Below are 23,099 nucleotides of genomic sequence, written 5' to 3' on the forward strand. Positions count from 1 at the left end.
ACTAATGATAAATTACAGTAACACAGGCACAGAGATAAGCATATGGAGCCACAGAATAGATTTCAGAACCCAGGAATATTCTCACACACTGATGGCTGATTCATTTTTTTTAAATTTTTTATTTATTTATGATAGTCACAGAGAGAGAGAGAGAGAGAGAGAGAGAGAGAGAGGCAGAGACACAGGCAGAGGGAGAAGCAGGCTCCATGCACCGGGAGCCCGATGTGGGATGCGATCCCGGGTCTCCAGGATCGCGCCCTGGGCCAAAGGCAGGCGCCAAACCACTGTGCCACCCAGGGATCCCTGATGCATTTTTGACAAGGAAATGAACACTCTTTTTAATCTCTCAAGCCATATGCAAAAACTACTCAAAATGGACCAAACATCTAAATGAAGAAGGAAGGCACAAGTAATGACAACAGGGAACAGCAATTTGAAAAGAAGCAAAACGTCTGTGAAACGGGTTTCAGTTTTGCTGCTGCTCCAGCTGAGCTGTTCCTTCAGCTCCGGGAGTCGTCCCGGAAAGGTGCTGCTGTGGCCACGGAATACAGCCACGGGATCAGTATAAAGGCCTTCCTGGATGAACTTGTCCAGAGGGGTCGTGAAGTGACTGTGCTGACATCTCAGCTTCCATTCTTCTTGGTCCCGACAAACAACCTGCTAGTAAGTTGGAGACATACCCTACATCTTTGGCGACAAAGGATACTGAGGTTACTATGACGCAACTGGCCAATAGATGGACACGTGATCTCCCCAAACATACATTTTGGCCCCCTTTTGCACTAATGCCAGAAACCCTTTGGAAATGTGCTGGTTGTCTTGATAAACTGTACAGATGCGTCTTTAAACGAGAACCTCATGACAAAACGACAAGGATCAGAGTTCAAGGTCATTCCTGCCGACGCTGTCGGACCCTGCGTGAGCTGTGGCTGAGCTCCTGAGAATACCTCTAGTGTACAGGCTCCGGTTCTCTGCAGGCCACGCGTTTGAGAAACACCGTGGAGGACTTCCTCTCCCTCCCTCCTAGTAGCTCTTATTCGGTCAGAATTAACTGATCAAATGACATTCATGGAGAGAGTGAAAATACGTGCTCTACGTGCTTTATTTTGACTTTTGTTTCCAAACATTTAATGAGAGGAGTTGGGATCAACCTAAGACAGTGAAGTCTTAGGGAAGTCATGGTTTTTATTCTTTTTCTATTTAAATATTTTACTTATTTATTTGAGAGAGAGAGAGAGAGAGAGAGAGCACGCCCAAGCATGGGGAGCAGCAGGCCAAGGGAGAGGGAGAAGCAGGCTCCCTGCTGAGCAAGGAGCCCGATGCTGGACTCAATCCCAGGAGCCTGGGATTATGACCTGAGCCAAAGGCAGACGCTTAACCCATTGAGCCACCCAGGCTCTCCTCAGTCATGTCTTTAATTGGTAGCATGAAATCTTAATTCTCCTAGTGCCTAGGAAGGTGACTTTGTACAACCTCAACGGAAATTGTCTTTTATAAGTCAAATGATGGAATGAAAATATGAAGTGATCTCTCAAGCTCACAAATACTATGGAATGCTTAAATTATAAGGTCAGGTAGAATCCTGTGGTCCGTTGCTAATACAAAACGCTCCCAAGAAGTATAACCTACAAATGGAAACTAATGTGAATCTAATATCATTAGGGTGGAATTATACTTTTTAAAACGATTGTATGTATGTATGTGTGTATTTAAGCAGGGGGTGGGCAGAGACACAATGAGGAAGAGAGAATCCCAATCAGACTTCCTGCTGAGGGTAGGATCCTACTGGGGGGAATGACCTCACAACACTGAGATCATGACCTGTGCTGAAATTGGGACTGGAACACTTAAATGACTGAACCACCCAGGCACCCCTGGGTAGAATTTTACTTTTGAAGAAGTCTCTGGACACCATACAGTCCACAAGGTCAACATTTGAAAACTTTTTCTTTATTCTATTTTTTTAAAAAGCTTTTAGAGAAGCTATAGAACAATGAGAAAGAATGAGAAAGCATACTCTTTGTATTGGAAGGATTAACCATTATTTTCCAGAGAGAAAATAAGAAATAATGAATTTAAAACAGAGAGACCAAAAGGAAACGAAACGAAACCAAAAAGGTAAGTGTAGTTTTGATAAGATATCCAGGAAATTTTGGCTCCTTTCTATTTCTTTCTCTTCTTTCTTTGTTTCTTCTTTCCCTCTTTTGGTAGGAGAGTGCGTTGAGCAATGAGGAATTATTCTAGCATACAAAGTAGTAAATATTCTTAAATTGGCAAGGATCCGGGACTACAAGCCAGAATAATTACAAAACAATTCCAGTAGAACACGGCTTTGCCAAGAGCTTTATATAGTCTGAATTGAGCTACTCAGGAGGGTGACCACATCTCTGCTAAGCCCTGCTGTACCTCTGCCACTGTGGTGCAAGTGCTACCCTGGGCACTCACTGTGGGGATGACCAGGGCCCCTCCCCTCACTGCCACTAATGCATAGCACATTCTAATGAGACACCAATTACATAATATGATTTCAGGGCAAAAGATGTCATACTTAAGGAAGACAAAAATATGGTCATTGAAGTAAGTTACTATATATTTCTGGAGTATCAGTAGGAATCCAGAGCTACTTTATGCAAATTCCAAAAGTAGAACCAGATTCATGTACGACAGCACATCTTAACCTCTAATCCTTAAAGAGCGTTTTAAGAGGAGAGCTTGGGAAATGCTGACAAAGTTTAAGGTTAGGTATAGATGATGAAGCTAAGAGAAAAAGGATATAACGTCATCTCAATCACAATATGATTTTTTTTGGTGCTCACAGTCAAAGAGATAAAATACCAATGACTAAAGAAAAGCAACTTTTCAGAAAACCTGCCTAGACTAAACACAAGTAGTTTAATAGGACTATAATAATAAAGAAGTAAAGGTGAGTTCATATCCTGCTGTGTGGCCTCCTTTCAGGAATCTATGTTAGTCATGATAACATTATAAAGAATCCAGGTATAATCCAACACATCTAAGAGCATTTCCTCCTTGACACTGCATACTGGCTCTCCTTTGTTTCTTGCTTGTACATACAAACACACACATCCACATAGAAACGCACACTCATTTGTACAAATATACTGATAAAGGAAATCAATCTCATATCAATTGTATACTCCAAAGGAAAGAGGGATTAGATCTATTATAAATAACACTGATGAAAAGGGGATGGAGGCTCCTGAAAAGGTATAAATAGAATTACCATTTGGTCCAGCAATAAGACTTATAGGTCCATATCAAAAAAGAATTGAAATTAGGACACCCATCTTCCTGACATCGCTATTCACAAGAGCCACAAGGTAGAAACAACCCAAGTGTCCGTTGATGAAGAGATCAGTCGATGAAATGCCGTATATGCACACAATGGAATAATACTCAGAAGAAAATTTTAACATGTGCCATCATGAATGAACCTTAAGACATTATGCTGAGTGAAATGGGCCATTTACAAAAAGACAAATACTGTATGATACCAGTTCTAGAGGAATCTAGACTGGTCAGATTCATAGAAATATTATTTTTGGCGGTGTAATACTTCCTTTTTAAAATTTTTTTGTATATTTTTTATTGTAGTTCAGTTTGCCAACATATTCTATAACACCCAGTACTCATCCTGTCAAGTGTCTCCCTCACCTACTTTCACCCAGTCACCCCCCACCCACCACCCCTTCCACTTCCCCTTGATCATTTCCCAGAATTTGGAGTCTCTCATGTTCTGTCACCATCTCTGATTTTTCCCACTCATTTTATCTCTTTTCTCCTTTAATCCCTTTCACTATTTTTATATTCCCCAAATGAATGAAACCATATAATGATTGTCCTTCTCTGATTGACTTACTTTACTCAGCATAATAACCTCCATTTCCATCCTTGTTGAAATAAATCATGGGTATTTATCATTTCTAATGGCTGAGGAATATTCCATTGTATATATAGACTATGTCTTCTTTATCCATTCATCTTTTGGAGGACAGCAAGGCTCCATGGTTTGGCTATTGTGGCCATTGCTGCTATAAACATCGGGGTGCAGGTGTCCGGGCATTTCACTGCATCTTTATCTTTGGGGTAAATCCCCAGCAGGGCAATTGCTGGGTCGTAGGGCAGGTCTATTTTTAACTCTTTGAGGAACCTCCACACAGTTTTCCAGAGTGGCTGCACCAGTTCACATTCCTACCAACAGTGCAAGAGGGTTCCCCTTCTCCACATCTTCTCCAACATTTGTTGTTTCCTGTCTTGTTAATTTTCCCCATTCTCACTGGTGTGAGGTAGTATCTCATTGTGGTTTTGATTTGTGTTTCCCTGATGGCAAGTGATGCAGAGCATTTTCTAATGTGCTTGTTGGCCATGTCTATGGCTTCTTTGGTGAAATTTCTGTTCATGTCTTCTGGCCATTTCATTATTGGGTTGTACATTTCTTGGATGTTGAGTTTGATAAGTTCTTTGTAGATCTTGGATACTAGCCCTTTGTCTGGTATGTCATTTGCAAATGTCTTTTCACATTTTGTAGGTTGTCTTTTAGTTTTGTTGATTGTTTCTGTTGCTGTGCAGAAGCTTTTTATCCTTATTAAGTCCCTATAGTTCATTTTGTTTGTTGCTTTTGTTTCCCTTGCCTTCGTAGAGGTATCTTGCAAGAAGTTGCTGTGGCCAAGTTCAAAGAGTGTATTGCCTGTGTTCTCCTCCAGGATTTTGATGGATTCTTGTCTCACATTTAGATATTTCATCCATTTTGAGTTTATCTTTGTGTGTGGTGTAAGAGAATTGTCTAGTTTCATTCTTCTGCACGTGGCTGTCCAATTTTCCCAGCACCATGTATTGAAGAGACTGTCCTTTTTCCAGTGGATAGTCTTTCCTGCTTTGTCGAATAGTAGTTGACAATAGAGTTGAGGGCCCATTTCTGGATTCTCTATTCTGTTCCATTGATATATGTCTGTTTTTGTGCCAGTACCACACTGTCTTGAGGATCACAGCTTGAAAACCGGCATTGTGATACCCCTGGCTCCGGTTTTCTTTCTCAATATTCCCCTGGCTATTCAGGGTCTTTTCTGATTCCACACAAATTTAAGATTTTTTTGTTCCAACTCTGAAAAAAGTCCATGGTATTTTGATAGGGATTGCATTAAATGTGTAAATTTCCCTGGGTAGCATAGACATTTTCACAATATTAATTCTTCAAATCTATAAGCATTGAATATTTTTCCATTTCTTTGTGTCTTCCTCAATTTCTTTCATAAGTGTTCTGTAGTTTTTCAGGTACAGATCCTTTATCTTTTTGGATAGGCTTATTTCTATGTATCCTAAGCTTTTGGATGCAATTGTAAATGGGATTGATTCCTTAATTTCTCTTTCTTCAATCAGTGTATAGAAATGCCACTAATTTCTGGGCATTTATTTTGTATCTTGCCACACTACCAAATTGCTATATGAGTTCTCGCAATCTTGGGGTGGAGTCTTTTGGGTTTTTTATGTGCAGTATCATGTCATCTGCGAAGAGGGAGAGTATGGCTTCTTCTTGCCAATTTGAATGCCTTTGATGTCTTTTTGTTGTCTGATTGCTGAGGCTAGGATTTCAGTACTATGTTGAATAGCAGTGGTGAGAGTGGACATCCCCGTCTTGTTCCTGATATTAGGGGAAAGGCTTCCAGTGTTTCCCTATTCAGAATGATATTTGCTGTGGGCTTTTTGTAGATGGCTTTTAAGATGCTGAGGAATGTTCCCTCTATCCCTACATTCTGAAGACTTTTGATCAGGAATGGATGCTGTATTTTGTCAAATGCTTTCTCTGCATCTATTGAGAGGATCATATGGTTCTTGTTTTTTTTTTTTTTCCTCATTGATATGGTCTATCATGTTGATTGTTTTATGAATGTTCAACCAGCCTTGCATCCTGGGGATAAATCCTACTTGGTCATGGTGAATAATCTTCTTAATGTATTGTTGGATCCTATTGGCTAGTATCTTGGTGAGAATTTTTGCATCTATGTTCATCAGGAATATTGGTCTATAATTCTCCTTTTTGGTGGGGTCTTTGGTTTTGGAATTAAGGTAATGCTGTCCTCATAAAACAAGTTTGGAAGTATTCCATCCCTTTCCATCTTTCCAGAACTTTAGTAGAATAGGTATTGTTTCTTATTTAAACGTTTGATAGTATTCCTCTGAGAAGCCATCTGGCCCTGGACTTTTGTGTCTTGGGAGGTTTTTGATGACTGCTTCAATTTCCTTCTTGGTTATCAGCCTCTTCAGGTTTTTATTTCTTCCTATTACAGTTTAAGTAGTTTGTGGTTTTTCAGAAATGTGTCTATTTCTTCTAGATCACTTAATTTATTGGCGTATAGCTACTCATCATATGTTTTGTATTTCCTTGGTATTTGTTGTGATTTCTCCTAATTCATTCATGATTTTATTAATTTGAGTCTTTTCTCTTTTGTTTTTAATAAGGTTGGCTAAGGGTTTATCTATCTTATTAATTTTTTTTATAATAAATTTATTTTTTCTTGGTGTTCATTGGTGTTCAATTTGCCAACATACAGAATAATACCCAGTGCTCATCCCGTCAAGTGCCCTCCTCAGTGCCCATCACCCATTCACCCCCACCCCCCGCCCTCCTCCTCTTCCACCACCCCTAGTTCGTTTCCCAGAGTTAGGAGTCTTTATGTTCTGTCTCCCTTTCTCATATTAATTCTTACAAAACCAACTCCTGGTTTTGTTGATCTGTTCTACAGTTCTTCTGGTCTCTATTTTATTGAGTTCTTCTTGAATCTTTATTAACTCTCTTCTGCTGGGTGTAGGTTTTATTTGCTGTTCTTTCTCCAGTTCCTTTAGGTGTGATGGTAGTTTGTGTGTTTGAGTTTTTTTCCCAACTTTTTAAGGAATGCTTGTATTGCATGTATTTACCTATTAGGACTGCTTTTGCTCTATCCCGGAGATTTTGAATGGTTGTATCTTCATTTTCATTAGTTTCCATGAATCTTTTTAATTCTTCTTTAATTTCCTGGTTGACCCATTCATCTTTTAGCAGGATATTCTTTAACCTGCACGTGTGTGAGTTTCTTCCAAATTTCTTTTTGTGATTGAGTTCAAGTTTCAAAGCATTGTGGTCTGAAAATATGCAGGGGCGATCCCAATCTTTTGGTATCGGTTGAGACTTGATTTGTGACCCAACATGTGGTCTATTCTGGAGAAAATTCCATGTGCACTTGAGAAGAATGTGTATTCAGTTGCGTTCAGATGCAAAGCTTTGTAAATATCTGTAAAATTCATCTGGCCCAGTATATCATTTAAAGCCCTTGTTTCTTTGGAGATGTTGTGTTAGAATATCTGTCATTTGCAGAAAGCAATGTGTTGAAGTCTCCCAATATTAGTGTATTATTATCTAAGTATGTCTTTACTTTGGTTATTAATTGATTGATATACTTTGCAGCTCCTACATTAGCGGCATAAATATTCATGATTGTTAGATCCTCTTGTTGGATAGATCCTTTACATGTGATATAGTATCCCTCTTTCTCTCTTACTACAGTCTTTGGAATAAACTTTCACTTATCTGATATGAGGATTGCTACCCCAGCTTTCTTTTGAGGACCATTTGAATGGTAAATGGTAAATGGTTCTCCAACCTTTCATTTTTAGGCTGCAGGTGTCCTTAGGTCTAAAATGAGTCTCTTATAGACAGCAAGATGGGTCTTGCTTTTTTATCCAGTCTGACACCCTGTGTCTTCTGATGGAATCATTTAGCCATTCACGTTCACAGTTACTATTGAAAGATATGAATTTAGTGTCATCATAATACCTATTCAGTGCCTGTTTTTGTGGGTTATTTCTTTGGGCTTCCTCTTTCTTTTACTGAGTCCCCATTAATATTTCTTGCAGAGCCAGTTTGGTGTCATATTCTTTCAGTTTCTGCCTATCTTGGAAGCTCTTTATCTCTCCTTCTATTCTGAATGAGAGCCTTGCTGGATAAAGTATTCTTGGCTGCAGGTTCTTCTCATTTAGGACCCTAACTATATCCTGCCAGCCCTTTCTGGCCTGCCAGGTCTCTGTGGAGAGGTCTGCTGTTAATCTAATAGTTCTCCCCATATAAGTTAGGGATCTCTTGTCTCTTGCTGCTTTAAGGATTTTATCTTTATCTTTGGAATTTGCAAGTTTCACTATTAAATGTCGAGGTGTTGAACGGTTTTTATTGATATTAGGGGGGGACCTCTCTATCTCTGGGATCTGATTGCCTGTTTCCCTACCGAATTAGGGAAGTTCTCAGCTATGATTTGTTCAAATATGCTTTATGTCCCTCTGTCCCTCTCGGCACTTTCTGGAATCCCAATTATATGTAGATTTTTCCTTCTGAGGTTATCATTTATTTCCCTTAACTTTTTTCATGGTCTTTTAATTGTCAGCTTCTCCCTTGCCATCAATTTGTCTTCTATGTCATTCACTCATTCTTCTACCTCATTAACCCTTGTCGTTAGGACCTCCAGTTTGGATTGCATCTCATTTAATTTGTTGTTAATTTTGGCCTTATTAGATCTAAATTCTGCAGTCATGAATCTCTTGATTCCTTTATGTTTTTTTTTTTTTCCAGAGCTACCAGTAGTTTTATAATTGTGCTTCTGAATTGCTTTCTGACATCGAATTATAATCCAAATTCTGTAACTCTGTGGCAGATAGTACTGTTTCTGATTCTTCCTTTTGTGGTGGGTTTTTCTTTTTAGTCATTTTGCTTATTGCAGAGTGGTGGTATGAGCGGGGTGCGTTAAGAATATCAACCACGATGTAAGTAAATTTCATCCTAGATGATTCTGCCGAGGTCAGAGACCAGAAATTGAAAACAAAGATCAGAACAAAATAAGAACAGGAGCACTAAAGTGAAAAACAAATTTTAAAACAAAGTAGTAAAAAATAAAAGACCAAGTAATCCCAAAGAAGAAGAGAAAAAAAAAAAAGAAAGAAGAAAAAAAATTAGAAGAAAAAAAGGAGGGTCTGGGAGATGGTGGTGGTGACAAAGTTATATTGGAAGGAGAATGTAGTCTACATGAGGGGTTCTAGAAGGTAATCCTCTTTTTTCTGAGTGTATTAAGTCTGTATATTTGAAGATGGTCAGTCCCAAATTTATATAAACCAGAAATACTTGTAGAAGACCCCAACATTGACTGCCAAAACATAAATGAGATAAAAGAGGGGGGCAGAATGGGAATGAGGAATGTCACAGAATGAACCAGCACGGTTTACCCCCTGGTTCTGGGTGCATGCTGGTCATGTTTTAGAAGGTATTAACTTCTGTCATTATAGAACAAAATGAGGCAGAGAAAACAAAAATCACAAAACAAAACAAAAAAAATATCTTGCATATCTCCCAAAATTAAGTTGAGTGTGTTAAAGGGAATCTAGAAATGGAAAATATGTCCAGGGCCTGTAATTGTAGAAATATGAATATCAAAAAGGCAGAATCTTTAAAATGAAGAAGTGGTAAACTATTGTAGTTAAGGTGGGAAAAAAGAAAAAAAAAACATTGGAAATTTACAGTCTGATTTAAAAACGAGTTGTACGGAAAAAGGAAGAAAAAATATAAAAGAGGGGGTACTCTCTGGTTCTATATACTGTAAATCCCTCGACTTCCCCTGGCGCTTCCCAGTGCTGCTCAGTGCAGAACTTGCTCTTGCCCTGTCCTCCAGCTGGTCTTCTGGGGCAGGTGCTGCTGTGCTGGTTCTCAGGTGTGTGCACCTGGGGGGGCTGCCCCCCCACCCCCCGCCAAGTGCACGGCCCAGTGGGAGCTGTTCACCCCGTGAGGCCCCTGTTCCCTGGCGCCCACCACCCCCCCAGGCTCAGGGTGACCCCAGGAGGGACATCACCACTGGCGGTGGCCAGGTCCCCAGCCCTGGAGTCAGCTCCCCAGGAACCACCGCAGTCTCCCGGTCCGCAGGGGCCTGGGTGCTCCCGGGGCGGGGGGCGCTGCCCTGCACAGCTGGGGGCCCCGGGGCAGGAGCCTCCTCGCTGTCCTGGGCCCTCCCCGCCTCTGCCTGTCCCAGGGGGAGCAGGAGCCCGGCCGTGTCCCCGGCGCCCTGGGTCGGGGCCTGCGCTGCTGGTATCATGCTCCCCGGGCCGCGGCTCCCGAAGGCAGCAGGTGCAGCCCCCCCCCCCAGCCCCGCCCGACCCCGGCTTCTCCCCGAGGCCCCTCCATCCCCCCCGAGCCCCGGCTTCTCCCCGAGGCCCCCCCAGCCCCCGCCCTCTCCCACTCGGCCGCGGGGTGCAGCCTCTCCCCGGGCCCCCTCCTCCGTGAGTGACCCTGGGAGCCTGGAGGCCCCGCGGCCCCTCCCGGTCCTGCCCGAGGTCCCTGCGAGCGCTTCTCCGCGGAGGAATCGGGGGGTCGGTGAGGTTCCCGCTGCTCCGGGCGGGGCTCTCCGTCCTGGGGGCTCTCCCTGGGCCTCAGCCCGGCTCCCCGCGGGGCCTCCCCCACTGGTTCTTTTTTGCTTTATTTTTTTCTGCCTTCCTACCTTGTTAGAAGTGAAAACCCTTCTCTCTGTAGTGTTCCAGCTGTTCTCTCTGTAAATCTCAGGTCGAATTTGTATGTTTTCAGGGTAGTTTGAAAGTTATCTAGGTGAGTTCTTGGGGCCAGGTGAGGTGAGGACCCCTACTCCTCCACTATCTTGCCCTGCCCCCCCAGAATTTTTCTCTTTGAGATAAAAAGATATATTCTGTAACTAATGCTATAAGAATAAAATATCTAAGTTTTCTTTCTTTTTTAAAAGAAATTGAGTACATTTTGGGCGCCTAAGTGGCTCAGTCAGTTAAGGGCCTGATTTCAGCTTAGGTAGTCATGATCTCAGGTCCTGGGATGGACCCCCAAGTTGGGTTCCTTTCTCAGCAGGGAGTATGCTTGTCCCTCTGCTCCTCCCTCTGCTCTTGCTTCACTCTCTCAAATAAATAAATACAACCTTAAAAAAATTAAAATAAAAGAATGGAGTCATACCAAAAGGATATAGGAACCAATATATAAAAAAGTTTCCAAAATCTGGGACGCTTTGAACAATAAATTAAATAATGATAATAATTGAGTAAAATATATAAAATAAAATAAATGTATATCTTATACTGATAAAGTAAATAAATAATAAACAATCAGTTTCTTGAATTCCAATAAAAAACAGAAAGAAAAAAAACAAAAAGAATGAAAAAATTTTAATTCACTAGGTTTTCAATATTAACATTTTTACATAAATAATAAAATGTTCAAAAGTAGGAATCCTTATTCAGATGTTGTCAATTATCCTGCTAGTGTTCTTTTTTCTTTCTGATACACGATCTAGGTTCCCTTCTTGAATTATCTTGCCTAGTGTCCTCACTCTTTTCAAGTTGTGACAGTTGCCACAGTCTTTCCTTAACTCTTATTTAAGAAGAGTATTGTCTGGTTGCTATTTTTAGACACTCCTTTAATTTGGGTTTTTCTGATATTTTCTCATACTAAAGTGAGGTTATACATCTTTGGTAAGAATGCTATAGAAGCAATCTTGTGCCCTTCACTGTGTGGCACATCAGGAGGCACATAATATGGATAGATTAATCTTAGTGACAATAATTCTGATCACTTAGTTAAGATGGTGTCTGCCAGGAGCCTCCTTATGTAATTAATAAATATTTTCTAAGAAGATGCCATGAGACTATGCAAATCACAGTAACCATATGTTTATGCATATTTTTGCGACCTTTTACCGTAAAATTCCAATTAACAACTGCAGAAGAATAACAAAAGTGGTAAATCACTATTAGGCAAACACCACACTAATAATCCCTGCAGGGTATACAGAAGTCTTTATAATTCATTTGTAATTTTCATAAATCTAAAATGATTATTAAAAACTTAAAAGAAACTGGGGGATTTGGTTGAAAGAACTTTAATATAGGAATTAGTCATGCAGGCCAGTTGTAGGAAAAGGGGCCAGCTTTAAACAGCAGAAAGGGAGTTGAGAGAGGAGACACCAAGTTGGTCAAACCCAACAACTAGATTTGGTTATCTGAGTTTATTCTCCATGTTTCTTGACCAGTCTATCATATTTTCTATTCCACGTTTTTTATTCAGAACTTAATTATATATCATGTCTTTGATTTCTCTTCTGGGTTACTGTTTATTTCAATAGCTGTGTCTACTCCTTTGATTTCATTCGTTGAATTTATAATTTCTAGAAATTCTCTTTGGCTCTTTAGCAAATTATCACAATTATTCTTTTTCATCTCTTGTTCCTTGCTAATGTTTTCAGTTTCTGCGTTCATACTCAAACATATTGAACAACATAATTTTATATATTTCATTTAAATAATAATGTTTAAAATTACTGTGTTAATATTTGGGGTTTCTGTTGGTTTTGCTGGTTTGCAGTCATGAGATGTTGTTTCCTTATACACAAATTCTAATTGTGCAGGGTTGATTGGCGATTTGACCCTAGATTTATCTTTGCATCTTTTAAACAATTCTGCTTTGGATCTTCTCTTTAACACAACAGAAAAACTCTCAAGGGATTTGAAATTTCAATATGTCCCTGTCAAATATTTTGATATAATTTTGTAATTGAATATAACATTGATAAAACCATGTCATACTTCTTGGAACAGAGATACATTAGTATTCTCTGTTACTTCCAAGTGATACTCTTCAACCTGTAAATACCACTCTTAAAGACTTAGCTAAAGCATTATATCATCATTCTCTTCTTCCACTAAGCAACCTCCTTTATGGGCTTGCCCTCCCTAATTCCTTCTAACCATCTAAGATCCATCTCCCTCCTGTGTGTAGAATAAGTATTGGTTGAACTGACATTTTTGCAGCAACCTGTGAAGTCATTTTGAACTGGAAATGATTTTTCTTGTTTATGCCCTGTGCATAGTACAGAATCTGGTATACACGGTGTGCTAAAAATTGCTTTGGGAGAGTATGAAGTATTAAAGGATTTGTAAAGGAATTCAAATTGGGTTAAATATAGATGGACAATCATCATATAGTTTCATCATATGGTTTCATCATATGGGGAACTGAGTGGGAAAAATTAGAGAGGGAGACAAACCATGAGAGACCCCTAACTCTGGGAAACAAAGGGTTAAGGAAGGGGAGGTGGGTGGGGGGATGGAGCACTGAGGAGGGTACTTGATGGGATGAGCACTGGGTATTATACTATATGTTGGCAAACTGAATTTAAATTTAAAAAATGTACAAAAAAAGAAAATATAGATGGACAACTGAACATAACATGTATATTTCTAAATATTACCCCTCCGTTGAGATTTTGGTGTTTACGTCAAGTCAATATTTCCACAGACATGTCCAGTTATTAACTCACACACACTACAGGTCACAAATCTTTCCACAGACACTATTCATTTAGTGCCTCATGGTTTTGCCTGTCATTATCATACTCTGGTTGCTCAAACTATAAACTGAGAACTTCTTTGTTTTTTAATTACCAACCATTTCTCACTTCTCCTGAACTATAAGGCATCATTCTATGCTTTCCTTTCATGAACCAAAATTATATTCTCCCTGGTATTCACATCAGATTTTGTTTTCCTAATATTTACTTTTAGCCCCTTACACATGTATTTTTTCTATAACATTCAAATCCTATTTATTTATTTATTTATTTATTTAATTTTAATAATTTTACTTTATTGATTCATGACAGATATATAAAGAGAGGCAGAGACACAGGCAGAGGGAGAAGTAAGCTTTCCATGGGGACCCAATGTGAGACCCGATCCTGGAACCCTGGGATTATGACCTGAGTTAAAGGCAGACACTCAACCACTGAGCCACCCAGGCATCCCTCAAATCCTATTTATAAGCTAGAATAGTTTCATTATAGGACACCTATGATCATGTTCTGAATCTCAGTTGCAAATCTGAGTAGACTTCTTTAATGGAAATTAAAATGGAACCCAAAGTACAAGATCCAAGGCTCTCCAAAGTGTCCTGTCTTAAATAGTATTTTCCTTGTGTGCACTGTCCTATGTTGGCTTTCACTCTAAACATACTGAACTGATAACTCTACACATAAATGGTCATGATTCCCATATCAGCATTCTTTTTTTCCTTTTCTTCAATTCACCTTCAGAACCCTCCTTCTGTCACGTTTGCTTCTGGGCTCAGGTGAAATGCACCCTCCATCTTGCAGCTTTGTGTGATTTTTTTTCACATTAGAGTGACAGCATCTTCTGAGGCCCTGAAATGCTGTACTTTAATCTACTATTTAGCACATTCCTCTTGTGACTATGTGATGTATGCATCTTACTCATATACTAGCATGTAACCAATTTTATGTCAAGGCTTACATTTTTGTTTCCCAAATTATCAATCATCATGTTCCATAAGATGTACTATATTATCTACTAGACTTGCTTAAATGGATTATTCTTTTATATTTAAAAATTGTCAATTAAAATATATCATTTTTTGTTTTAATATATTTAAAATGAACTCCTAAAATACTGCAGCCATTTCCTCTAACATATTTAAATATTTCATATCTCCTTTTAGACAAATACTCTATAAGACTGTGCCTCGTCAACAACGACAAAGTGCTGTCACATAGTGTCATTTCTTAACTCTAGAAATTAATTTTTAACTTGATCTGTATCTAAATTGCCTCTTCACTCTGTGCCCAGCAAACATTTAACTTCTGTAGAGCAGTGTGTAAGGAACCTACTGTCATGATGTCTACAAAATGGATTTCAGCAATTGTGCTGCTGCAGCTCTGCTACACTGGCTGTGGATTCTGTGGGAAGGTCCTGGTGTGGCCCTGTGACATGAGCCCTTGGCTCAATATAAAGATTATTCTGGAGAAACTCACAGAAAGGGGCCATGAGGTGACTGTGTTGGTGTCTCCACAGAGTTTCATCATTGACTACAACAAGCCTTCCACACTGAAATTTGAGGTGATCCCCATGCCACACGACAGAGAGGCTGCTGAAAAGTCGCTAGATCATTTTTTAGACATAGCTACTAATGTTATGCCAACATTGTCACACTGGCAGTCAGCATTAAAACTGGACGAATTCTTATTTCAAGATGATGGAAATTTCAAACTGTGTGAGACTGTAGTTTACAACCAGTCAATCATGAAGAAACTCCGGGAAGCTAACTACAATGTAATGGTCATAGACCCTGCATTACCCTGTGGAGAGCTGATTGCTGAACTACTGGGGGTCCCTTTTGTGTATACGGTAAGGTTCTCTATTGGTGACACTGTGGAAAAATACTGTGGGAAGCTTCCAGCTCCACTTTCCTATGTTCCTGTTACCATGGCGGCACTAACAGACAGAATGACTTTTCTGCAAAGGGTAAAAAATTTAATGTACTCCATTTTCTTTAAGTTCTGGATCCACCAACATGACAATCCATTTTGGGACCAGTTTTACAGTGAAGTATTAGGTAAGTGATTGCTTTTCATTCTAAAGTAGTTGTGTAAAGAAACTTAGGTGGTTTAAAAAAAGTCTAGGAAAATGAAGAGTATATTTTTAAAAGTTTCAATTCCACATAAACCTTTATAAATGATAGCAATGAACTGTTATCCACAATCAATTGGGAGGACGAGGCAAGAAATATCTTGGAATGGTTACCCTGTCTTTACAGTCATCTAACCAGTTTGTAAGGTACCGTGATACTTAATAGATTGTTATCCAAACAAAATATAAAACACTAATAAATGTCAGTCTAACGGAAGGTATAATTTTTTTATCAGATATAGGATATCGCAAATGAGTCTTGTATACTGAGTTTTCATAATGGAAGAGATTTGACATTTTATTGGTTAAAGAAGTGTAATATTTGTTGTAAAAGTAAGATAATCCTTTTGCCTGACTGTGGCAACAAACTGAAGCCTGAACTGTATTAACAACGGATTAACTTTGGCATATATAATTTCCTTTGTCTGAATTTTGACCCACAAATTTTGAGACTCATTAATTATTACATTTAAAATGTATATTATTCTCTCCTGTTGGGCCAGAGTCTTTGCCATTCATATCTCTCTCTTTTTTTTTTTTTTTTTTTTAAACACGGAATGAAACTTCATTAGTCTTACGTGAACTGTTTCATCATAGCTGGTCATACTGAAAAGTTTTCTAGAAGCTTTATACTCCTTAAGGGAGTACTACACAGAAACTAGAAAAATTAAATGGAAAACTAAAAAAGTTAATAGCTTGAGTTGTTGAAAGATAGCCCTTTTTAAGTTACTAATGACACATATTCTATTTTATCTGATTGCTTTTTCTAATAAGGAATGGTTTTGCTTTGCAATTTTCATATGTTTGGCTCTCATTTGATTCCATCAACTGAGGTTGGCTTCCACTCCCAACTATTTTTGAGAATCTTGGTGTTGCCAAGTCTGGTTTCTCTGGGATATTGGATTAAGGCCCACTCTTAGGACCTCATTCTAATATAATTACTTCTTTAAGGTATCTAATTCAAAAATATGATCAGATTTCAACATGAATGTTAGAGGAACACAAGTCAGTCTGGAACACTGACTTTCCAATAGATACCTTGTTTCACAAACAATATATTCAAAGGAATAAATTTTAAAACTCCTTAGCTTTATACATGATTTAAGTTTATACTGTGCTGATTTCACTGCAAATAATTTGAGAACCAGGAAGCACAACGTGGGTGTAGGTAGTGTGTTGGGTTCTATGGATTTAAAGTAAAGAAGACAGGATTTTGGTCTCAATTCTATTCTCATAAATAAATGCAAGATATAGAAAAATAAATATGTTCTGTTAATAAGAGAAACTTTTCCAGGGCTATCGATGAATTTTTAGTCCATTTGTCATATTATGCATAAAGAGGGGAAAGTTATAGGATTCTCTGTATAAATATTATGGAATAGATGTAATCCTTAGGAACTATGGCAAATGTTTAACTCTGTCATCTTTAGTAGGCTTGTTTGTTTGTTGTATGTACTTTTGTTGATTTTCAATCCTGCATTCTCTCATATTCTTTATCAGGAAATCCTGAATATACCATGACCAAAGCTTCCTTGTCAATCTCATAATAAAAATAACTAATAAAATGGCTGAAAAATTTAAACAGAACAAAAATATATATAATGAATAATAATTGGCTTCATATTTCTCTACATAAGCACTCTTAACTATTCTGGTCTTTACATCAAGATATTATCTGTGCTTCATTAAACATAAATATTTATTAAATACATCTTTTCTTTCTTCTTTGTCATTAGGAGGGATGACTAAATATTCATTTTTGCCTTTCTTTTCACCGAATCTAGATTTGATATCTTTCTGCAGAATATTTTAAAATTTACATTATTCTTTACATTCACTTATAGTATTAGTTTTAATGGATGTAAAAATCATTGAACTAGTCTAGTCATGATAGCTACTTGGGTTGTTCCAACTCTGGAAAAAAAAAGTTGTTACAAAAAAAGTTGTCCTAAATTTATTGCACTTATATCCTTGCCACGATGTTCTCTAAAATTGCTGAATCATTTAGCCCTTATCCTGAGATCTTTTTTGAGGTTGATAAAAATTATTCCATTTTCCTCAAGCCTGTTTATCTTAGTACCTGGAAGAACATTTTAGGGAATTTAAGCCTTTTTTCTATAATATGTGTACAAATATATTTTAAGCCCAATCAATTGATGTGGAAATTTTCAACTAATTTATGCAGATATAAAAATATTTTATATCTATTTCAAAATATTATGCATCTACTTTCAGATTTTAGAAAATATCATACCAACAAAAAATATGTAAAATGTAAGTGTACCATTGAAAGAAATAATAAACTTTAGTTTACTCTATAAGTAAGTTAGGAAATAGATTGTTGTCAGTATCTTAGAAACATGTTTTTTATAGTGGAAACTATAAACCTGACTCTGGTGAACATTTTGAAAATTTAACATCTGCTATCTATATGTGATTCTTTCAAAACTTTATTGTTTAGTTTTTTGAATAGTGTACAAATACAGTTTGCCATTTATGCTCAATATTCTTTGGTGATGGAATCATGTATTTTCTCTCTTTTTTAAAAAGCTCTCTATATAGTGTTTTATTGTGTAACTACACCATGCCAATCTATGAATGGACATCTGGCTGTGTAAAGTGTTTTATATAATGCTGCTGTTATGAACATTCTTGTATTTGTCACCTGTTGTATAAAAGCAATAGTATAAATAAGGTATAAGCTATATACATTTTCCCCTACCAGATAATCTCAGAGCTTCCTAAAAAATTTATACTTCAACAAAGATTATACTTTAACTGTTAACAGGGCATTTTAGTCACCACTGCTCCATGTCTATTTTCTTTGAGTTTATTTATCTGACTGACCTACAACTAATATTTTAGGGAATTTAAGCCTTTTTTTCTATAGTGTGTCTTGCAAATATGTTTTAAGCCCATTAGTTGACTTGGGGATTTTCAACTAATCTACCCAGACATAAAAATATATCTCTCTCCACACCTCTTCAACACAATACTGAAGGTTCTATCTAAGGAAATAAGACCAGAAAAGGAAATAATACAGTGGCCAGAGATAGACCCAACCAAGGTAGTCCAGTGATATTTGACAAGGAAACAAATGTGGTACAATGGATAGTCTTTTAAGAAATGATGCTGGAGGCAATTGGACATCCACATGCAAAAAAAAGAACATAAGTACAGGACTTACTCCCTTCACAAAATTTAACTAAAAATAAATCATAGATCTAAATGTAAAATGCAAAACTATAAAACTCCTGGAAGATAACCTAGAAAAAAACCTAGATGATCTTGGACATGGCAATGAGCATTTGTACACAACACCAAAGGCACAAAATAGAAATAATGAATATGTCAGACTTCATTAAAATTAAAAACTTCTGCTCTGTAAAAGACAATTTCAAGAGAATGAAACAATAAGACACTGATCGGGAGAACATACCTGATAAAGAATGTTATCTAAAATATTTTATAGGAGCCCCTGCGTGGCTCAGTTGGTTAAGCATCCAACTCTTGATTACAACTCAGGTCATGATCTCAGGGTTGTGAGCTTGAGCCCTGAGTCTGGCTCCACACTGGGCATGGAGATTGAGCTTCCTTAAGATTCCCTTTCTCCCTCTCTCTCTGATCCCTCTCAAAATATTTATGTATATATTAAACTCTTAGAAAGCCATAAGGAGACATACAACACAATTAAAAATGAAGCGAAGCAGAAACCTCAACAAAGAAGATACACAGTTGGCAAACAAATATGTAAAAAGATGCTCCATATCATGTGTCATGAGGTGAATGCAAATTAAAATAATGATACAGCACTACACATCTGTTAGAGTGGCCAAAATGCAGAATAGTGACAAATACCAAAATCTGGCCAGTTGTGGAACAGGAATTCTCATTTATTGCTAGTGGGAATGCAAAATGCTATAGCCACTTTGGAAGACATTTTGATGGTTTCTTACAAAACTGAGCATACTCTTACCATACTATCATACTCCTTGGCATGTACCCAAATAAGCTGAAAACTTTTGTCTGTACAAAAACGAGGCATGGATATTTATAGCAGCTTTATTCATATTTGCCCAAACATGGAAGCAACCAAGCTGTTCTCCAGTAGGTGAATGGAGAAACAGGTAGATCTAGATAATTAAATGTTATTCAATACTAAAAAGAAATGAGCTATCACACCAGAAAAAGACACTGAGAATCCTAAAATGCATATTACTAGGTCAAAGAATGCCACCTTAAAGGATAAATATTGTAGAAGTCCAACTATATGACATCGTGGGAAAGGCAAAACTAAGGAGACAATAAACCATCAGTGTTTTCTAGGAGTGAGAGGGGGTGGGGGAAGAGGGATGAAAAGGGAGAACACAAGGACTTTTAGGGCAAGTGAAAATACTCTGTTACCAGAATGATGGATAGTCAGATAGATATCATCCTACCTGTGTCCAGTCTCATAGAACGAACAATACCAGGAGTGTACTATAATGTAAACTACTGACTTTAGATAATTAGAATGTGCCAGTGTAAGTTCATTAAGTAATGAACTTATACCCGATGTACCACGATGTTTGCGGATATTAATAATGGAGAGTCTATGCATGTGTGAAGGCGAGAGCATGCGAAATATATCCGCCTTGGGGCACCTGGGTGGCCCAATGGTTGAGCCTCTGCCTTTGGCTCAGGTCATGATTGCAGGGTCCTGGGACTGAGGCCCACATCAGACTCCCTGCAGGGAGCTTGCTTCTCCCTCTGCCTGTGTCTCTGCCTTTCTCTCTGGGTTTCTCATGATATATATATATCTCCACCTTTCTCTCAATTCTACTGTGATCCAGAAACTGGTCTAAATAAGTAAAGTATTACTTTTTTAAACAGTGATCCAGAAATAATGTTTTTTTCCTCACTTGTTTTCAAAGAGAAATTAATAATCTTAGCCTAGAAAAGCTGTCTCTAGGTATCAACCCAGCTAATATGACTTCTCTCTGAGAGACTGGTAACTGTCCACTGAAATTCTCTTCTATTTATCTTGCTTATAGTAAGACATTTTGCTATGAATTCAGACTCTTTGAAATTAAAAGCCACCTTAGTAGACTCATCATGTAGGTTTATAACACTCTATTCAAACATTAGCAGTATTTACATAGTAACTCCAATTTAACAGCTCATTTATGTAATTCTGCACTCTGTTCCTAACTCAGTGTGTGTGAATCATTTAATTATAGGAAGAATTTGGTGGTTAATTTTAATTCTATATTTTTGTTTTACAATTCCTCAATATAACATTCAGAATGTGTTATGAAATTATGTGCCAATATTTGCATGCTTTTGTTTAATTTTATTCTTTTTACTTTTGTTTGATTCTGTATTTGTAACTGTGCACCACTGCTTCAAATAAAGAATTCTAGCAAATATTTAAGTTAGGTACTTCTCAAAATGTGGCCTATAAGTTATATGCAATAATTTCACCTAAGGAGGTGATAATCAAGACATGACATCATACATTGAACAAGACCTCTAATGTACAGAAATATTTTGACGTGGAACCTGTGAAGTGGTGTGTTTATCCAATCTCTGGTGTTTTCAAGTTGAATGTCCTTGAGAAATTCTTCTTCATTATCAAATTAAGACATTTGACTATATAACATCAGACATAAATTCAAACACCACAAAGCAATGACTAAAAAGAGGCTCTCCTGTCTGTGTTATATATGATCACCAATTTTGGTTATGATCTTTTAGAAAGGAAATTCTCATATGAATTTTTATTTGTTTAAATGGAAAACATGGGTTTTTCTTGGTTTCCACATATGGCTGATTTTGTAACTTGCAAATAATCATTCTTCCCCTTTACAATCTTCTAAAATTAATACTCAATATCTTCCTTTCAAAAAACATCTTTTAAAGGTAACACCGAAATAACTGTGTGATGTTGATGATATGTACATGTATATTTCACATTCCGAAGGGGGTTATATTGGGTACGAATTGTTCAGAAAATTCCTACTAATGAAATATTGGCAAATCAATTGTGGTGGACAGTGATGGGATTTGATTCAGGAAGGTAAAGTAAACAAATACTGGTGGGATTCTTTATCATTATGAGTGAACCAGAGACTATAACTGGCTGGGAGGTAGAGAAACAATCTGAATTGGAAGTTAAAAAAACATTGAGAGGGAATTTGTGTTGATACAATGGGGCTAATCTATCACCTGCCATTTAACTGGAGAGAAGCAAGAAGTATTAAATTTATCATGGAGTTGTGGTTAAATTTTTTATTGAATTTGTTTTTGTGAAAGTACACTTGCACATTACTTTCCCTACCTAAATATCCTCTGACCCACCCTCCTTCTCATTTCTCATCCTTCTCTTTCTTACTTCCTCTTTATTCCCTCCCTCTCTCCCTCTCTTCTCTACCTTCCTTCCTCCCTCTCTTCATCTCTATCCCTCTTTCTTTTCCTTTCTTCCTTCCTTTTCTTTCTCTTTCCCTCCTTATCATTTTAATTTTCCCTTCCTTTTAACATCTCAATGTGATAAATAATCTAGGAGACATAGACTTATCTTTTTCCTTATTAGCCTGTCAGTAAATTAGTGTAGATTGTATTCCAACAAATATATATACTGGTAACCTTTACTCGACTTTTTTTTTTTCTCCAGGAAGACCCACTACATTATGTGAGATTATGGGGAAAGCAGAAATTTGGTTAATCCGAACATATTGGGATTTTGAATTTCCTCGCCCATACTTACCTAATTTTGAGTTTGTAGGAGGGTTGCACTGTAAACCTGCCAAGCCATTACCTAAGGTAGGTCTATTACATTGGAGGATTTCTTTCGTATCTTATGATATATAATGCTGAGTTTTCTTTAAAGTATACTTCCTTGATAACAGACATATGCTGTTTTTTTGTTCCTAATCTATTTTGCAAAACATAAAGGTCTCTTATGATTGATATTACCTTTTTAGACTTCACGTTGATATTTTGGCTGAAGAAAGAAATAATTCAAGCGGCAAGTTAAAATAGCAGTGTGTCTACAGTTTGGGTACTGAATTGATGTAACAGTAAACTAAAGCTTTGGAAATACCCCAAAAGTTTGCGATAGTCTTCCTAACTTTCTAACTATGATGGAGTTATGAATTGGGACTGTTAATAACTGGCTGAATGATAATGATTTCATGAGAACCCTCAGGTAGATCCCAGAGTTTTGTCAGTAAGAAGAAAGTGTTGACAGAAGACATGGACACAGGTAGCACTTCTTGAAGAAAAGTGATCTCTACCAAGATAAAAAAAGAATTCATGGAAAAAAAATTTTTTTTGCGATGACAATGATGAATTCAGTTTTGGACCAATTCACTTTAAAGACTCAAAAGAATTTTCAGGTGGATATTTCTAGTAACCATTTGGATCATACAAGGTCTAGGTTTTAGCAGAGAGCATTCGAAACAGATTAGGAGTCATTGAAATAAAGAAGTCATAGAACTAAAAGACAGAAACACTGAATTCATTCTTTGTTTTTAATGTTATTTATTCATGAGAAACCCACAGAGAGAGGCAGAGACATAGGCAGAGGGAGAAGCAGGCTC

At 37.6% G+C, this 23,099-nt stretch overlaps 1 protein-coding gene across 6 annotated transcripts in view; it reads left to right on the top strand.

Moving 5' to 3' along the window:
• The first annotated feature begins 780 nt into the window (after positions 1-780).
• The window catches only part of LOC112652196 (UDP-glucuronosyltransferase 2A3-like), a 35,374-nt gene continuing 13,055 nt past the window's right edge, over positions 781-23,099 (top strand). The window contains exons 1-4 of one of the 6 annotated variants that reach the window (XM_049093020.1): positions 781-1,569; positions 2,053-2,118; positions 14,552-15,445; positions 22,172-22,320. In XM_049093020.1, the coding sequence (XP_048948977.1) occupies positions 14,725-15,445; positions 22,172-22,320 (870 nt within the window). In that variant the 5' untranslated portion in view covers positions 781-1,569; positions 2,053-2,118; positions 14,552-14,724. Of the gene's footprint in view, positions 1,570-1,597; positions 2,119-14,551; positions 15,446-22,171; positions 22,321-23,099 lie in introns of those variants that run through there. The other 5 variants (XM_049093021.1, XM_025435671.3, XM_025435672.3 and 2 more) reach the window with 5 other exon arrangements.

This window comes from Canis lupus, chromosome 13 (genome assembly GCF_003254725.2).
Source record: "Canis lupus dingo isolate Sandy chromosome 13, ASM325472v2, whole genome shotgun sequence".
NCBI classification, from domain to species: Eukaryota; Metazoa; Chordata; class Mammalia; order Carnivora; family Canidae; genus Canis; species Canis lupus.